This window comes from Gopherus evgoodei, chromosome 2, assembly GCF_007399415.2.
Source record: "Gopherus evgoodei ecotype Sinaloan lineage chromosome 2, rGopEvg1_v1.p, whole genome shotgun sequence".
NCBI lineage: Eukaryota > Metazoa > Chordata > Testudines > Testudinidae > Gopherus > Gopherus evgoodei.
The window spans coordinates 248,642,833-248,661,267 of NC_044323.1; the positions used below are offsets into that span (position 1 = coordinate 248,642,833).

The window sequence follows — 18,435 nt, forward strand, 5'->3', positions numbered from 1 at the left end:
TCCTAGCCTGGGGTTATAAATCAGTACAGACCCTGTCTGAAATCTCAAGCTCTACTAACCCTGGCCTTACACTGCAGTGCAGACAGGCTCCTGGAGAGGGGAGACAAGTCACAGGCTAAAGTGGCAAGTCAAACAGTAGCGAAACAGAAGATAAATCTTATCTTTCAAGCATTCTAACAGGCACCAACTGAAACACAGGACAGAGTTTCCTCAATTATTTAAAAACAACCAAATTCTCTTTATAGCCAGCTCTTGGTATTTTCTTCCTAAAATTGTGCATCCACCATCACAATCTCCTGCCTATACTAACTCTCTCCCAGACTTCTAATTTAGTGATTTATCTGTAATCTATTTCAGGGGTTTCTGCTGCTGCCCATCACTGTAGTATTAATGTGTTCTACGTAAGATATCCATAGTGGAGTCCCTAGTGGTTCTGACTTGCCTCTCTTGTTGGGGTAAAAAGCCTGTGGGGGATATTTTCATTTGTTGGCTGATTTTTCTCAGGGATATTTTTACTTGGCGGGCGTGGGGGTGGAGGGAGTGTGGGGAAGGGGGCATATTTTAGTTAGTTGCGGGTGTTCTGTCTTTCTAGCTGTGATGGAAAGACTTTTTCAAAGAAGCCTCAGATTAAATAATTAGCTGTAACTGAGCAAGCTACAATTCAGTAGCTGCTAGTCAGGTTGTACTTGGTAAATCATTCCCTCTCAGGGCCCAGGCACTGTTTCTCCACTTCTGGTAACAGGGAGAAAAAATTCAAAAAGTTTTCCTTTTGTCAGGAGACAGTCTTTGCTCCCAGTTGTATTTAAGCTGACCCTTAAGCAAGGAAAGGAAAAGTTTCCATTCAGCTTCTGGTGAGAAGCAATGTAATTCCTAATTCATTTCATGCACAAGTAGTGCCAGTTGCAAAATAAGACTTTCTGCAGATTTTTTCCCCCAACCAGCTCTACTCATGAGTAAGAAAGAGAAGTTGTCTGAACTGGTTCTTTGCTTTTTCAAATGTTGCCCACTGGAACTACCATAAATAACTGGAAATATTGCATTGCTACAAGTGGTATGCATACATTTCACTATATTGTGCATTTTTAGAAATATTTCAATCAAACTGAAGGTCCCTGAATAACTATGCAATTGGTTAACATCATCATATCATAATTCACCACAGCTCTGCTGCATAAAGGGGTTTGGGGAGAGGAGGAAGGGGAGAGGGAAAAGCTTGCCATATAACTTCGGTCTAATGAGCTGAGTGGTGCAGCCAGGGACCTTGAACCTATGTTTCAACAGTACATATGCTACTACACGTTTAGCCCCTGGGTATCTGCTTGCTTGTTTTGATTCACCATGGGCAAGAGACTCATTCCACCTACAAACAAACTACACAAAAATTACCTTCTTCAGCCTTGTGAAAGTAACTTAGGGCCTGGAAGAGATAAGGGTCTAAGTTAGTAATGCAATGCTGAATGACTTTTAGTCCACAGAGTCAATTTGTTCCTGAGAACACTCACCTGTACAAGAAGGCTGTGTTTCTATTGTCAACACAACACAGAGACCAACAGTCTTATAATATATATTTAACTACCACAAAGTTGGACTGATCTCAGAACAAGTGAAGAAATATATTCTAGATGTATATTTGTTTTGAAATTCACCTCTCAGAATAATGCTTTTAGAAGTACCAAGTTGAAGGCATTGAAGACCGAAGTCCTTCTTACACACACACAGAGCAGGATTAGCACTGACAGGGGCCATACAAGCTTCTCCACCCTATCACATTCCTGTGCTCCAACCCTAATGGTTTGAGAGTATTTCTGTCTATACATCCATTTATTCCTTGGCTTAGCACCTCACTACAACTTTTGTTGGCACTAGTTATTACTGTGCTAGAGTGAACCATGCTTTCATTTAATAAACAGACATGGCATACTAAGTATTTTTGCTCATTGTTAATGACCTACAGGGAAAGTATTGTCTAAAAACTATTTTTTGAAAAAGCTGCTAAGAATCCACAAAATGCTCTTTGTGCTGATGTTGCAGAAATCTATTTTCAGCAACATGCTGACATTAGTAAGAGTGGAGTTGACACTGCAACATACTTTATGCTCTATTCATTTTTAAAGTGCCTGGTTTTGCAGAATTCAGCAGTACTGTGAAATCCTGGTTACCATTTTGGATTTATTCTTCTGAGGAGTGAGATTTAGTGACTACCTTATAAGCTTCATTTTCAGTTGCAAAAGCCTATATGCTTTTTCAATCAAAACTCAAGCAACAAAAATTAACTTTCTGCAGGCAGCAAATGTCTTGCAGCTGCTTTCCTGGCACATTTTTTTTTCAGGTGATTGGGGGGGGGGGGCGGAGATATTATTTAGTAGAGGTTATGGCCAAAAATTTGCCTGTTCCAACAGAAAACCTGAACACAGCCGCAGGAACTTAGATTTGCTCACTAAGAGCAAGGCCTGATGGGATTTTCAAAACCAAGTTATTCAACTAAAAGTGTAACACATTTAGTGTGATTTAATAGTTTTTTGGGGGTCCCTAAGCTAACTCTGACCAAAGTTATATAGTTGAATAGAAAAAAAAAAGCCAGTCACAGATTGTCTGGATTAGGCTGAAAACAATTTTGCCACCACTATCCTAAGTATATGAGGGCTTGTCTATATGAATACTTAGTGCACAGCAAACTAGGGAGCAAATCTAGCTTGTACTAGCCTGCCACACACTGTCTGTGTGGACACTATTGCTGGGCATGAAAAATTCCCTTTTATCTACCCCACTTTGAAATCGAAGTAGGTAACTTCTAGTGCAGGGCCACACGTTCCACACCGACACTAGTGCATCTCAGGCAAGTGTGAGGTAGATTTGTATCCCAGCTTGTTGCACACTTTTTGTGTGGGAAAGCCCTTACACAGCAGGCAATGTGCTTCAGTACTTAATAGCTCCTGGAGTCAGAAGAACTGGTTACGACACAGACTTCCTCTGTGACCTTGGGCAAGTCGCTTAACTCTCTGGACCTCAGTTTCTTCATACATTACCAAAACCAACCAACCAATCTAGGAGGGAAATAATATGGCTCCTAGATCTTATTAAGACGGGCACCTTTACATGTATATAATAAAATATGATATAAAAAACAAAAATCACATGACCGTGGAGGACAAAGATACCTCAAGTTCAAGCTGGAGGAAAACTCAAGTAGTTAAACAGTCATGAGGATGAAGAGGAAATATTTGCTAATGAAAAATGACAAAATCAGAGGGAAGCATTTTAGGAAGGAAATGAAAATAAAAATACTGAGTATCACGTCAAATAATATGTAGGCACTCAGATATCATGGTGAGAAGAGCTGCATTGGAACCTAGACAGACAATTATCTGTGGTCTGCCCTAATGGTAATCTGTCTCTGAGTATGCACCACTTTATGTGCTATGTGGTGGTTTGGAGGTTAATTCTCAGCGGTCCCTTGTGTGTGTATCTCATTACATCATCCAAATTTGAGAGAAGGTGGTTCAATAGCTCCTTTTTACTGTATGCCATCAATGGAAAATAAATTGGACTTTCACCCTAGTCTCTGCATGTGTTTCTTATGGACCTAATATCAAGCTTTCAGAGCCCCACAGTCCAAAAGGATATTTGCCAGATAATAACGTCATTAGTCACTTTGTGACTGTTCTAAGCAAGGCCTGACTTGAAAAGAAACAAATTAATGTTTGTTGTTTTCACATGGAATCTTGCACATTTCTAACAAGGCAACTTCATTAGCTCCAAATCTATATTTAATCCATCAGTACAATTTTGTATACGACTGCACCTGTATTGTTCATCATTCTGAGCACTTCTGGGAGGTGAACTTTATTAGGACAATTATTACTAGTACATGTTAGTGGCTTCGTATTTTTGCTAATAAGTCTGTGGGGAACAAGTATTTACATATAGTACCTCTTCATACGTGGAGGTTGGCGGTGTTGCAAACAGCATTGTAGCTATTTTGCTTTGGTACCATGGCATTTCAGCAAATGAGTAACACCTGGAGCAAAAGCAAAAAAGTTTTATATATTTCACATTTCTCCTTTATTTTGAGGTTCATACTTTTGGGGAGCTGAAGGACCCCCAAGTGTCAAAGTTTGTCATCCTGTCAAGAATCCACAATTGTGAATATTTGCAATGATATTACTTGGTCTTTGAATCAGTAGTTACAATAACAATAAGATACTTAAATTAAAAATCATTTGAAACAATTGTTGCAGAAGACATAGCCACTTTGCTAAAGAAATTGAGTGCCTCCATTGCTGCTAATTGCTAATGCATAATAAAGATAAAAATCCAGCTTTTAGTACGAAGTTTACAATATACCCAATAGCTTGAATTTACTGCGAAAAATCAAGGAGTTAATTGGAGCTATCACTCCAACCAGATCCAGCCTTATGGCTTGTACTGTAGTGATTTAACCATATACTGTATGCATTTGTAAATTTTTGTAATAACCATATAAATCTGAATAATGACAGCCTGACCTAAACATTAACTTGCCCCTCTTGATTACTTAATTAACCCTCTCCAAAAAAACCCCACAATAGTACTCTTGAGAGCCTGCATGTTCTACAGCCATGGGCATAGGACTGCGAGTCAAACTCCTGAGTTCTAATCCTGGCTCTGCCAACTGGTTAAGTCCCTGTTTCCTACCTCAGTTTCCCCATTTGCAGAATGGAAATAGTCATTACTTGCCTATGGGGAAACTGTCAGGATTAATATTTGTGAAGAGTTTTAAACATGTAAAGCGCAGCATACGCGATATCGCTAACGTTTGTAACACCATATTCCAGAAACACATCTGAACTCACGACTAGCCTTGATTTGCTAAGAAAACAATGTTTGAAATTCCTCATATGTACATGCAGCCTGATTTCTGGGGGAGAGGGAGGGAACAGATGTGGTAAAGGTCTAGAAACTTATTGAAGCCTGAGTGTTGGAAAGTAGACACCCAAATGGGGTACAGTAGCAAAGCTTTGGTACAATGCTATTGGCAAACACTTGTGATGTCAGTGCAGGATGAAACAGAAGGGGAGCGAGAGGAAGGAACTGATCCAATAATTGATTGAAATTTTTAATCCCAAATCTGTGATACAATCGTAGGGACTCCCAATTCTCAGAACATTTCAAAAACGATACAACTTGGCAGCACTTCCCTACCCAAGCAGTAACACACAATTTCCTCTCTTCTTAGCTTTTCCCTATAGTTTTCCTGGGTCAACTGAGTTGGGCTCATGGGGCTCTAGCTGGGCATTCTCTACCCCTTCTAGACATCGAAACAACAAGAGGCTGCCTCAGAACTGGCCGGTAGGCTCCCACAGAGTGCTGGGTGACAACAGTTGCTGCCTCTGCTCCTAGAAAAACAAGTTCTCAGACTATTCCAGGAAGTCAGGCTACTTTGGAGCAAGTGGTGCAAACAGACTGTAACTTAGGAAAGGCAAGCAGGGAAAGATCATAAGAAACTTAGGGTGGAAAGCTGGAGCTTGTTAGGTTCCCAAGGGAGACCAGAAATAAAGCCATAGCAAGGAGCAGCTGGTGGAACTTGGAACTGATTCTACAAATCCATTCTTATCCTCTTTATTTTCAACATCTTCTGTGGCTAAGTCTACACAGAAAAATAAAAAAATAAACCCAGACTCGGCAGCGAGTCTCCGAGCCTGGGTCACCTGACTCTGGTTTGCGGTGCTCATGCTGTGGGACTAAAAATAGCAGTGCAGATGTTCCTGCTCAGGCTGGAGCCTGGACTCTGAGACACCGTAACAAGGGTGGATCTTGGATCCCAGGCTCCCACTCCATCAGAAATATCTGTACTAGTATTTTTAACTCAGTAGCGTGAGCCTAAGTCAGCTGACCCAGGCTGTGACTCACTGCTGCTGGTGGATTTTTTCAGTGTAGACATACTATGGCATTCCAAAGATTTCTTGTACAGGGCTGAAGTGGCTTTGGGCTCTTTGACAGATCTGGAAAAAGGAGGAGGAAATGCTGCAACTGGACTCAAAACATGCCACAAGCTTTCGATACCATATGAGAACATTTCAGAAAAAGCAATGAGACCATGGGAATGGGGAAAGGGAGTCCCCATGTGGCTATACAGGTCATGGCTGGCCCCAATTTTTCTGGTAGAATGGATTTTTTTCTGTCTCCTGTATTTCTCAGGCTAGCTCTCTCTCTCTCCTTCCTTCACAGCTTCTCTCTCACATGATTTCCTCTGACTGATGCATCTAATGCACAAATACGCACTGACAGAGAAAAGGTGCCAGATGTCCAGCCAAGGGGTTTCTGCATAACATGTGGTATGTGTACTAAAGTTAAATTCCCAGCTCTTCACCTCCCATTCAACAGTGATGGGCAGTGACAATCAGATGGATTCTCATTCTATCTACATTTTCAGACTCACATTAATGCTAAAGTAAATAAAAATTCAGTGAGTTCTTAAAAATGTAATAGCATATTTAGATAGCATGATATTAGTAAGCTTTTTGTTTAAGAATATCAATCCGTCCTATCTGCCCTCACGCCAGTCTTCGCAAGCACCTTAATTCATAGTATACATTTAAATTTTAAATTCTGGCTCTTTTTGAAATGAATAGCAAAAGGCACTATGGGTTTGACTCTCCCAACACCTCTGAGGCAGACACTCAGAAACACTCTATTAATAGTGTCCTCAATTTCTGCTGCCTGCTGTAAAAATAAACTGAAGTCTGCAACTTATTCTTCTGTATTCCAATGAACTACAACTAAAACAAGGTCACTGAGCAGTTAGTTTCATCTTCTGAGTTATATTACAACTTGGATGGCCAGAGTCTTTCAAATAACTCATGACAATTTTCAAGAGATTTTCATGAGTGGATTTCAAGCCATTCAGCTGCTCTACAAATTTCTGCAAGTCATTTAACATTGCTCAAACATTTTATATTCCACCTACAAATAAAAGTGCTAGATGGTTTTTCTTTTTGCCACAAGCTAACTCTGGTTTGAAGAAATTATCAGTCTTACCAAATGCCCATAAGGTGAATTGAGGTAGCATCTTTAGGATTCAGTTCAATGGCCTTCTAGCAAGAAAAAGAAAAGATGTAAAAGGTTGTTTCACCAGATCTGGCTTAAGAACACCAAAAAATGAACCCATAGTTGTCTCCTGCTATTTCATCTGTGTGAAATGCAAACAACCGCAGGGAGGTACAGTATTTGGTATTCACAATCTAGTCTGAGCGCCTTATTTTTATGTCTAATAAGCCAGCTGGCTTTTTTCAAGTAGTTGATCATGTCAGTATGTTCAGATTTTGATACAGCTTCTGAGAGAAAGTAAAATCACGTGAAGACTCAGCAGGTCTTTACCGAGCTGTATTTTCTCCAATATTTGGCCTTCAGTAGCTACAATTTGCCCTGAAAGAGCCCATGACGACACTCAGCAGCCAAAGACCACTCTAAGATGATGTACTCACTTCGCAATAGCAAAGCTCAAGCCTATATATATTCTACTAGTTTCAGAAGCTCATATAGGGTTCAACAGTCCTCACCTTCTATTCAGAGCTTTTTCATCTTAATGGAAAGCAACTGAAGAACCCAATCTCACAGGTACACAAAGATAGTCTTTTCATTTGACCTGCATGCTTGTCTGCTAACATTCAGGTCATGAACCACAGCAGCAGGGCATCTCAGGCACTCACAGTTATCGGAAAGGTGGTAACAGAACCCCTCACTGGTCTGGATTGCATCCCATAACATGACAGACACCACTATGTGTCCCTGGAAGATGCACAGCAGGGCCCTGCTGCAACTTTTAGAAAGAAGTGGTGTACAAGCAGCACACATAGTAACTGATTTGAGGGAGCAGGATAAAGCCTAGCTGGCAGACTACACTACTTTGGGCGTGGAGGATTTACAACTATCTGAACACAAGGAGTGATCTTAGCTAGCTCCCTGCATACAGGCTGGCATGGAAAGATGCTTCTTACGGCCTTACCTCCTCTCCTATCGCAAGTGCAACAAGCAAGACTTGCCTTTAAATAACCAACTGAAAACATTCTCTGTGCCAAAGGCTCTGATAAAATACCACCCTGCAGTAAATTATATCACCTCTCATTCCATGTGCATACGAGCCCACTGAGAAAGTTAGTGAGGGAATGCAGGCAAAAGAGTTGTTGATCAAGTTTCAATTGCTGGGCTAATTTTGCCCTTGTTTACCTATTTTTTGTAATCCACACTGACACTTCTGGTGCCTGAGGATCAGTTTGCAGGTTGCTGAGAAAACTGATATGACTGGGAGATCATACGCTGAATTGCAATTGTCCACCCCAGAAAATAGCTGGTGACCCACCCTTCTGGGGGCTGTCACCCAGCATGTGAAAACCAGCACTGGTGAGGCCACATCTGGAGTATTGCGTCGTTGTGATCTCCCCACTACAGAAAGGATGTGCACGAATTGGAAAGAGTCCATTGGAGGGCAACAAAAATTATTAGGGGGCTGGGGCACATGACTTATGAGGAGAGGCTGAAGGAACTGGGGTTATTTAGTTTGCAGAAGAGTGTGTGTGGGGAGGGGGGGATGAGCCTTCAACTACCTGAAGGGTTCTTCCAAACAGGATGGAGCTCAGCTGTTCTCAGTAGTGGCAGATGACAGAACAGGAGCAATGGTCTCAAGTTACAATGGGGGAGGTCTAGGTTGGGTATTAGGAAACACTAGTTCACTAGGAGGGTGGTGAAACACTGGAAAGGGTTACCAAGGGAGGTGGTGGAATCTCCATCCTTAGAGGTTTTTAAGGCTCAGCTTGACAAAGCCCTGGCTGGGATGATTTAGTTGATGTTGGTCGTGCTTTGATTAGGGGATTGGACTAGATGATCTCCTGAGGTCTCTTCCAACCCTAATGTTCTATGATTCATTGTTCCAAAATGAAATATAGTGATGCTATCGTACTAAAAAAATGCTTATTTACAATACCTGGAAGTGTTCCTTGATAACATATGCATTTGCAATTTTAGTCTTGATTCCTTCATAATCTCCAACATCACTGATGCAGATTGCATACCACTAAATTCAAAACAAAACAGGTCATTAAAAGAATATTTAGTAGCTCTAATTAAAATAAAATTATAATCACCAAGTGATCAGAACAATATTATTCAAATTTTAAAGGCAAGTATTTATTAAAGTGTTGATTAATTAGCACTATTGTTTACTTACGAGAACTGTAATTATAATGGATAATTTAAATGGTGCAAGGAACCTTCCCTCATCACAGCTGACCGCAGCCATGGGAGGAGCCAGTGCCTAACTATCACTAACTTGCATTGGCAGCAACACTGATTGTACTTAGTTACTCCTCTGCTAAGGTCTGGGTCTGGTGCTACTGAGGAGAGAAGAGGAATAGAAGAAAAGGAGGACAGACCCAGGAACCCTGGGAACTTGCAGCAGAGTTACTACCATGGCACAGAGGCAACAGAATGGATCTGTGATGCACTTCCCAGGCTGATAAAGGGGGAATAGTTCAGGCACTAAGAACTCTGACCAATCAGCTGCCTCTGTGGTTCTGTAGACAGAGCTAACCATTTTCTGCATATGAGAGTTTGATTTAATCTGCAAGAATCCAAGTGCTGGTCCTCTTAGAAAGCTGCCATCAAATTCTCCTGGGTCTCAACTAAAAAATTAACAAATTGTGTGTTGAAGAAAGCAGCATACAAATTTGCCAGATAACCTTTTAGCTGTAAAGATCACAACAGAATCACAGTCACTCCTGTTTCTACTGCCAGATGTCAGGATAATGGACAGCAAAATTTCAATTAAATTACTTTGAATGGCTCACCTTGTGTACTGCAAAACTTAATTCATTTTTTTCCAGTGCCTTCTTTGCATATTCAAGAGCTTCATAAACTAGTTGCTTTTTCTCCTCTGCAGAGGTGCTGCTAAGTTGGGCTAGATCACGTGAGGCCCGCGCTAGACGCCATAATATCTCCGCATCCTCACTAGTTATAAACATAACAGATATATTAATGATTAAAGACTGGTATTGTCTACAAAGCAAATGCGGGTCTTAAATCAATCACTTACTACACAGCTCAGCTTAGCATTAACGTAATATTGTTCTATGTGTAATTCTATACCACATGCAACGAAAGGCTGAATCTAACAAATATGAGATCTCAGTCACAGCGGGATTTGCTGAAGAAATTTTGGCAATACTCTTTTGATCTGTGAAGCAATACTCCTATTGGTTCCACAGAAAGCAGCTTTTCTTTTTTTAAAAATGATGCAAATTCACATATAGCACCGTTAAGCTAAAGAGACAGGAAGGAAAATCAAGAAAACAACATTTCTGGCCCAAACTATATACTTTCCAATATTCAGTTGGTTTCAGCAGTGAATGCAGTATTATATATATTATCTCTATAGGTATTGTAATATAAGCACTTGCAAAAGTTCAAAATAAAATGTTTTAGTCCTTCATTAAAAACTTTCAGTGGAAAGATTGTGTCATGTAAACAGTTTCCTACAGTGTTAGAACTCAAAACACTGCAGCACTGTGCAAGTGAAACTGACTAAAACCAAGGGTGAAATACAAAGAGTAAAAATTACATTTGGATTTTTTTTTTTAAATTCTTATTCTAAGGGCCTGGTACTTATATGGCCTCATGATCTGCACATACAACCTTTAAAACCAGCTCCCCCTCAGAATTGCAGTATTTACCCTTCATATAACTACTCAGATTCAACATATGCACTTTAATTACAGTAGTATACACTTAATGGTTTAAATAAACAAATATACAATCTGTGCAATTATCTTTAAAACCTAACATAACCTGTTTCTTGCTGGCCTTCCCTTTTCCTAACTCAGGCCATTCAAAATGTAGCTGTCAAGATTATCCTCCATTCTGACCACGTTACTCCACCTACTTGAGTGTCTACTCTACCTTCCACTGTTCTTTGTATCAGATTTGCAATTAGATGTTATACTTGCAAAAGCTTCCATAATTCCACTCTGCCTATATATCTTCTTATGCCCATCCATCCCCTTCTACTCTCTATTGTCACCGTGCACTTCATCTCAAACTGTTCTCTATCTCCTTTACCCACTGGAGCCTTTGTGCTATCTTTCAGGCTGCTTCAAATTCTTATAGCAGTCCCCTCACTTCCTTCACACCACTCATCCCTTCCTTTAAAAAAATTCTTAAAAACCTGTTCCAGGAAACATTCCAAACTTAGTATCACTCATTACTTTGGATTGCTGTGTTGAATTGTACAGGCTGTGACTTTAGACTATAAATTGCTTGAAGAAGAGAACTCTATTATGTTAGACACCATGCACTCCTTGTGAAGTGTCTTGTTCACTGGTGATGCTATACAAATAATAGTGCATACTGATTACGTGATTCTTGTTCGCTTTCTAGTTGTGCTTATTATTATGCACATTCCTGACTTCTCTGAAGCCCCAGTTTTCCAAAGGTCTAAAGTGCCTCTCCCCACCCCAATACATAATATGACCATTTTTAAGAAATGAGGAAATTATAGGGAAAAAAAGACCTGTTTCAACCCCAGTGACAATTGGTCACTTCACACTTATTTTCTGATGTTAATACCTGCACACATCAAAGAGGCCAAATGCAAAGTGAGGGCAAATGTTATATAGATCAGTTTTTATACATATGAGTTATCTTAGTAACTGCTACCACAAGTTAACCTCCTGACAACTCCCTAGTAGATAACTACCCAGAGGAAATATTTTAAAACACACAAAAAGCACCTACCAGAAACCGCTGAAGTCATATTACATTGTAATAAACATGGTTACCTTTCATACCTATTATTGTTCTTATTCCACTACTCTCCAAATCGATCATTATTTCCCTACAATTGAACAGCACTGCAGGCAGTGACAGACTCCTTCTAAGCATGTGACCTCACGAGGAGCTTGCTCATTTAATAGTGGGTTCCTAGCTAACTTCAGTGAGCACTGGATACAATGGGAGCACGTGATAATATAAAAGGTGGGAAAGAGCACAGACTGAAAATATAAGAAACAATTTATAAGAGAAGGAATAACACACAATAATTTAAGAACAAGACAGATGTCCTGTTCAGCTCATTCAACCAACTGTGATGCAACCTTCATAGTTTACTGGAATGCCAGCCATATTCTATGAAACACAAAATTGGGACTATGTAAAAGTATAGTGGATGTTTTTAATGAGAAAAATGTGTACTTTTATTTCTGTAAACTTCTTAATCACTATCTAAAAACAGAATTCTGGCACCTATGTTGCTCCTCTGAGTATGGAGAGTTATGATTCCCCTTATAGGTGTTACCAGTAACTAAATGGGACATATACTCTCTAACACAGTAAAATCAGAACACAAACATTAGAAAGGCTTTATTAGTTACTATGTGACCTGACTGCATTTACACAGATTTTTATTGTGCCATTGGTATTCACTGCATTTTACAAAGATGACAGATCTCAGTATCAATGAGTTTGTTAGTTAAATACAATTCCTCTGTTTTAATATGCTGCCTACAATTTTCTATTTTGAACTCTAAGATTAAATAACAATTTATGAACGTTTCAAAAGTCAGCACTTATTGTGAGATGCTGAATCTAGAAATAGGAATGCTGGGTGTCAAAAACCAGGCAGTCTCTAACACAGTGTCAAACCAATGATAGTTAAGTTTAGAACCTCAATACAATTATTTTTTTCGGGCAAGGTATTAAATATGGCATTACTAATTTGTTTACTGGATAGTTCTGCTCTAAGTACTGACCTAGCATAGAACTAAGTGACTCAGTCTCCAAGCTGTTCCTATAATATTTGTGCCTACATATCTCCTCCTAAGAAAATTTTCAGCTTCCTTATGACGTGGTGTTTCTCTGGGACCACTTCTTTTCCCTTCTGATGAGCTGGAAACAACCCAGCCCAGCACTCAAGGTTCCTCCATAAAGCCCCTGGGGTACATCTAATCCAGAAGAAAGAGATGGCCAGCCAGCCACCCCTTCCCCTGAAGGAGGGCATTCTAAAGAAAAACCTCAGAGGGTTCTCTGCTTTTTCCTTTACGCAGTCCTGTCCCAGTCTGCACAATGTTTTTTTTTTTCTTTTTGTCCAACTAAGACGTATGGGCAGGAGTAATACTCTCTGTGGTCAAGAACCCTTCCTTGGCAGAAGTGAAATAAAAGTAAGAAGGGAAGAGCTGGTGAGCAGTACAGTGAAAAAGAGCAGGAATGCTCCTAGAGTTGGGAGAATTTTTGCCTCAGTACATGAAGTTTGGGCTCTTTCCCTGATTTAATACATAAATACTGGTTGTCTTCTCCCACTCCTCTAGCTTCCATTAGTAAATTCTAGGTGTCCCTCTCCCCCATTAGCGAAATCTTCTCCCTGCCACCCACCCCTTTTCTTTGCATGGCTCCTTTCTCCCTATGGGCCACTCTGCTCCCCCACCTCTCATGTCCAAGCCTCTCTGCTCCTCCTTCACCCTTAGCACAAAAGAACAGTTGGTCCTACTATTCTGCTTTCTATCACCTCCTTCTCTTCCTGAAAAAGAGCAAGAGGTTCAAAGGCTGCTCTGTTCCCTGTTCCAGGACCTGGGACACCTGAACTGCTCTGTTCTCTTCTTTCTCCCTCCCCTCCAGAAAAAGAGTCAGAACTGACTCAGTCCACTCATGTTGGCAAAATTTCTATTTGCCTATGGCCAGCAGGTGTGTTTTGTACAATAGCAAACACACTGTCATCTCTGTAACACAGTGACCACCTCCTCTCCCCCTTGCAAGCCCACAGAGATGCCATTCAGTTGCTAGGGGGATTAGGATGAAGCAATACTACTGCTCTCTGTCCCACATTTCTACTACAATACTTGCACACTAGAGTCTGTATTTAACCTTCTAATATATACCAGGGAAAGCAGGAACAGTGCCCACCAACTTTCTTATAAGAACATTATTCTCAGGGGCCCTATGCCAATGAAAAAGATATCGGAGTGCTAACCCTCTGCTGCCCAAACTGAGCCTATGAACCAGGTCCTTCCTTCTATATTGAAAGGGAAGAAAATTCAGATTTTCTTTTACTGCAAAAAGGTGCAAGCTGGGTGCTCAGTGCTATCATACTTACTGTATTAATTAACATGAACTGATAAAGGAGCGCTTCCGTGTGGGGATATTCAATACAGTGAAATACCTGTTTTTGTGCTGGGTCAGCAATTGATAGAGCTTTTTGGTTTCTCCACTCCCATACAGGTAGTCTGCTTGCTCTATGATTTCCTCAACTTCAAAAGTGGTAGGGATGGTGGAAAGAGAAGACAAAAAGATTAATAAATACGATAGCCTACCAGATCAGCAACAATATTTCAAAGTACAACAATCCAACTGACTGCTAGCCAAAGTACCCTGAAACACAAAAAATCAGCATCAAAAAAAAATCAGCACTAAGATGTGGTCAAACAACTATTTCCTAACAAATATCAAGTGTTTCCAATTTCAAATTGGCTACCTATCCTATACTAACTTTTAGCAGCCATGGGATACAGAATTCCACCAGCTTTGTTTATTTTCAATGAACAACTTCTGGGAACAGAAACATTAAAAAAATATTACTCTATGAAACTATAAAACAGCCCTTAACAACAGACTGTGTTAGAAGTGTAACAGAATTTTAGAATGTTAGTCTGATGACCTCACAATGACAGAACAGAAAACGTTTCGTTTAGTTTTTGGTGATGAATAAGGACTTGTCTACAGTGCAATTAAAAACCAATGGTTTGCCTGGGAGAGCTGACTGGGGCTCGGGCCAAGGGTCTGCTTAATTGAAGTGTAGAGGTTCGACTCCGGCTGGAGCTTGCGCTCTGAAACCCGAACATCTACACTGCAATTAAACAGCCTTTTAGCCCAAGCCTCACAAGCCTGAATCAGCTGACCCAGGCTAGCCAAGGATGTCCAGTCACAGTGCAGACACATCCTAACTGATCAGAACACGGAGTGTGTGGTAGGCCAGGGACTGAAATATAGCAAGGCAAAGTGGATGAATGCAGCAAGGGTCACTTAGTATTGGACTGATCCTTCCATGTATTTTCTTCATAATTTGTTGCAGGGTGACTTATGTCTTCAGTCTTAAATCATTATTTTGTATATAACCAGCAGCACATATAAATAATTCAAAAGTATTAAGATACATCAGTGATATAATGCTTTTTAAATTATTGTGGGTTCTGGCAATCAGAGATAAGGGCGCCACAGTTACAGTAGTAATCAAACAAATACTGTAACATGCACGAGGCCGCAGACAATGAAAATTTTATTAAATGAACCAAAATTGGGGTTTTCAGTCCAGCTCACCACTTTATCAAAGTTTTGCTGAATTAAGCCCTTAGCAGTTGCAAAAGTACCTGGTTTTAAAACTAGAGCATCAAAATTTTTGTTTTTAATACCACATTTTTCCCCTCACAGAGCTCTTCCAGGTTTACTTTGTAGGTTCCTAAATAGGCTTAGCACAGCCTGTATTCCCAGTAACTGTAAGTCCCCCATTCTGTATAATAATAAATACCTAGGTCTTATTTATGAAGATATAGGTCTTTGTCTGGTCATTCTTATTGTTTATCATCCCGTACCAAGCAAATACATGAAGTTAGTGTTTTTGAAACTGTCCTGGGTTAGATTTAAGTAAAAAAGATAAATATGTTAAAAATGAATATACCTCGACATTTTCAACCTGGAAAGTTAGAAGCTGTACTATTCTCTAGGATTTTTTCCATATTTTGTCTACCAGAGTTGTTTAATTCAATTTCACTCATAGTATTAAGGAGTTTAATATTACACTAAATATCTTAAAAGGTGACAATTTTGTGTTTTCTCTTCAATAGTGTTGTTATCCCAAATAATAAGTTTAACATTTTGCTTTTTCCTCATATTAATTCTATATCATAACATTCCAAAGTTTAAATTTCTGATAATGGAAATGGTGGGATAAGACTCATTCACGCCACACAGTAATTATGTGAATAAAACATAGTTGTGTTCCACAAATCAACATCCCAAATATGGTTGAAGGGTTCTACCACGATCATAAATAAAATCCCTGAAAGAATGTGAGTAGCTTGCCTAGGTTCCTCTTCCTAATTAAAAACAAGGTGTTCCGTCTGATAATTCTATTTTTGCAATAGGTTTGTTATATTTTGATTTAATGATTTTTTTTAAAAGAATGACCACATCCAACCATTGTTGGGTTTTTAAATTGTTGCTAGAAGGAAACTTCACCCTGGTCATATGCCTTCCCAGTATCTAGCTTTCTTCTTCTTAACTCTTCAATTATGCTTATTATTCTGCTAAAGTCTTCCATGTGACAAAACCTCTTCCAAGCCAAATATACAAATTTAGGCCCTTTGATTCTAACAAAAACATTTGCATAGATGTATAACTTTAAGATATGAATAATCTATTGAAGTTGATGAAAATACTCAAAGTTCAGCATTTGTGTTTTACAGGACTAGCCACAATTACTTTCTCAATCCTTAAAACTGCAGTGTTTATGAAAGTTTTATAATCTTGTTTTAACATGAGGCGCATGATCTACAGGAGCAAAGCCTTCACTGAATCTTGATCTGGTTTGAAAGACAGTCAGCCTGTACCTAAATTAATCTGGAGATTTTTCTTTTTCAATTTTGTAGTTGAATACTTTCAAAAGTAAAGGGGTCATCTGGGTCTAGAAAGCACAATATTTTGGTCAAAACCACCCACTCCAGGTGCTTTCCTCAACTGAAAATGTTATATAGCTTTGGAGACTTCATTTCCCCCACTCCCATCACAGCTCCAATTTGTGGTGCTGCTCTTAATGTACATATGGAAGCACTTCTCTGTTTTTACCTCCATTCATACATGTACTTTAGGAAATTAATTTTTTTGGCTTTTCAAAGGCTAATTTCTTATGTTCTTGTCTAGTACTTAAATGTCCATTTCCTTATTTTCAATTTTTATGTGAATATGCTATTATTTGATCCGTTGGAATACATCTCTCTGAAGAGTTGAATTTTCACTTATATAATTTTTCTAATTTTTTTTTCTGAGAGAGAAAGGCTCTCAAGAGTCTACTCCAGGGATTGGCAACCTTTGGCATGCAGCCCGCCAGGGTAAGCCCCCTGGCGGGCCGGCCTGTTTAATTGCTACATCCGGAGGTTCAGCTGATGGTGGCTCCCACTGGCCGCGGCTTGCCGCTCCCAGGCCAATGGGGGCTGTGGGAAGTGGCGTGGGCCGAGGGATGTGCTGGCAGGCCGTGTGCCAAAGGTTGCCGATCCCTAGTCTACTCTGCCAAACCTCAGACCTAGCTATGACCTAAATTGTGGATGAGCATCCTCTCCAACATCTTTCACTGGCAACATGGGATGGGTAAATCTAAAAGTATTCATTTAAGGAGACACTTTCAAAAACTTCAGGGCTTATTTTCATTCTTCCATTGTTTGCACTGCCCTTATTAGATGCTTAAAAATAACATTTCTTCTGTTTCTTTCTTGACCACTGATAAATACTGATTTTACTTTTTATTAATAAAAGAAGGCATAAGCTAACATAGCAAATGATTACTGACTTTTGTTCAAGAGTTTTTATAGGGATATCAGCACATTTCTGTGACTAATTTAAGTTAAATTAGTTTCCTCTCTGATGGGAGAAGTTGGATTCCACAGCAGTAATAAAATATTTTACAGAGAATATTTAATAAAATAAAAATGCATTTAAGTAACACAGAAATACTTACTTGGTATTAATAATGTATGCTTGTTTGTTTTTCAATCATGTTTCTAAAACAGAATCATGTTTTTCAATCATGTTTCTAAAACAGAAAATCAAAGGAGGTAGACCTTACAATGCTATTTGCTGTTATGTGGATTTTACAATACACTGATAGTTTGTCATTGCTCTTTTTCGCTATCAAATATTTCCCAGTTTATTTCTCTTATTGCATATAATATTCACATGACAATTTACTGTGCCTAATTTGTAGAGATGAAGAATAAAATGGCTAATCGTGTGATATAAATACTACATTTTGGCTCCTTAATTTTGACTGTTAGAAGTTCACAGAACAAGAATATTTCTATGACATATGAACCTGATGCAGCACAGACTTGTCAAACTAAAACTGCAGTTAGGAATTATGATTGAGTTAACTATGCTCTTTACCTATTTCAAAGTACTGAGATGCTCTCAGTATCTCAGAACTTGCCTTACCCTTACAGAAAAGCTAGACCAGTGGTCCCCAACGGCGGAATTTTGGCAGCAATGCCTCGATGACGCTGCTTTTCGGCGGCATTTCAGCAGATGCTTGCCCACCGGCCACGGTGACTCGTCATCCGGAGCCCACTACCCGGAAAAGGTTGGGGACTACTGAGCTAGACCATGACCTATTAAAGCTTTTATCTTTCTTGGGCAAAAGTTTATTTTTGACAA

The 18,435-nt window shown here is 39.5% G+C and overlaps 1 protein-coding gene across 3 annotated transcripts in view; it reads right to left on the reverse strand.

The window, feature by feature from the left end:
- Positions 1-18,435, reverse strand: part of RMDN1 (regulator of microtubule dynamics 1) — a 28,262-nt gene that overhangs the window by 4,842 nt on the left and 4,985 nt on the right. For 2 of the 3 annotated variants that reach the window (XM_030553401.1, XM_030553400.1), the window contains 6 exons: positions 14,180-14,267; positions 9,822-9,981; positions 8,960-9,049; positions 7,018-7,073; positions 3,931-4,018; positions 1,387-1,417 (listed from right to left, as the gene is read on the reverse strand). In XM_030553401.1, the coding sequence (XP_030409261.1) occupies positions 1,387-1,417; positions 3,931-4,018; positions 7,018-7,073; positions 8,960-9,049; positions 9,822-9,981; positions 14,180-14,267 (513 nt within the window). The remainder of the gene's footprint in view (positions 1-1,386; positions 1,418-3,930; positions 4,019-7,017; positions 7,074-8,959; positions 9,050-9,821; positions 9,982-14,179; positions 14,268-18,435) is intronic. The other variant, XM_030553402.1, reaches the window with a different exon arrangement.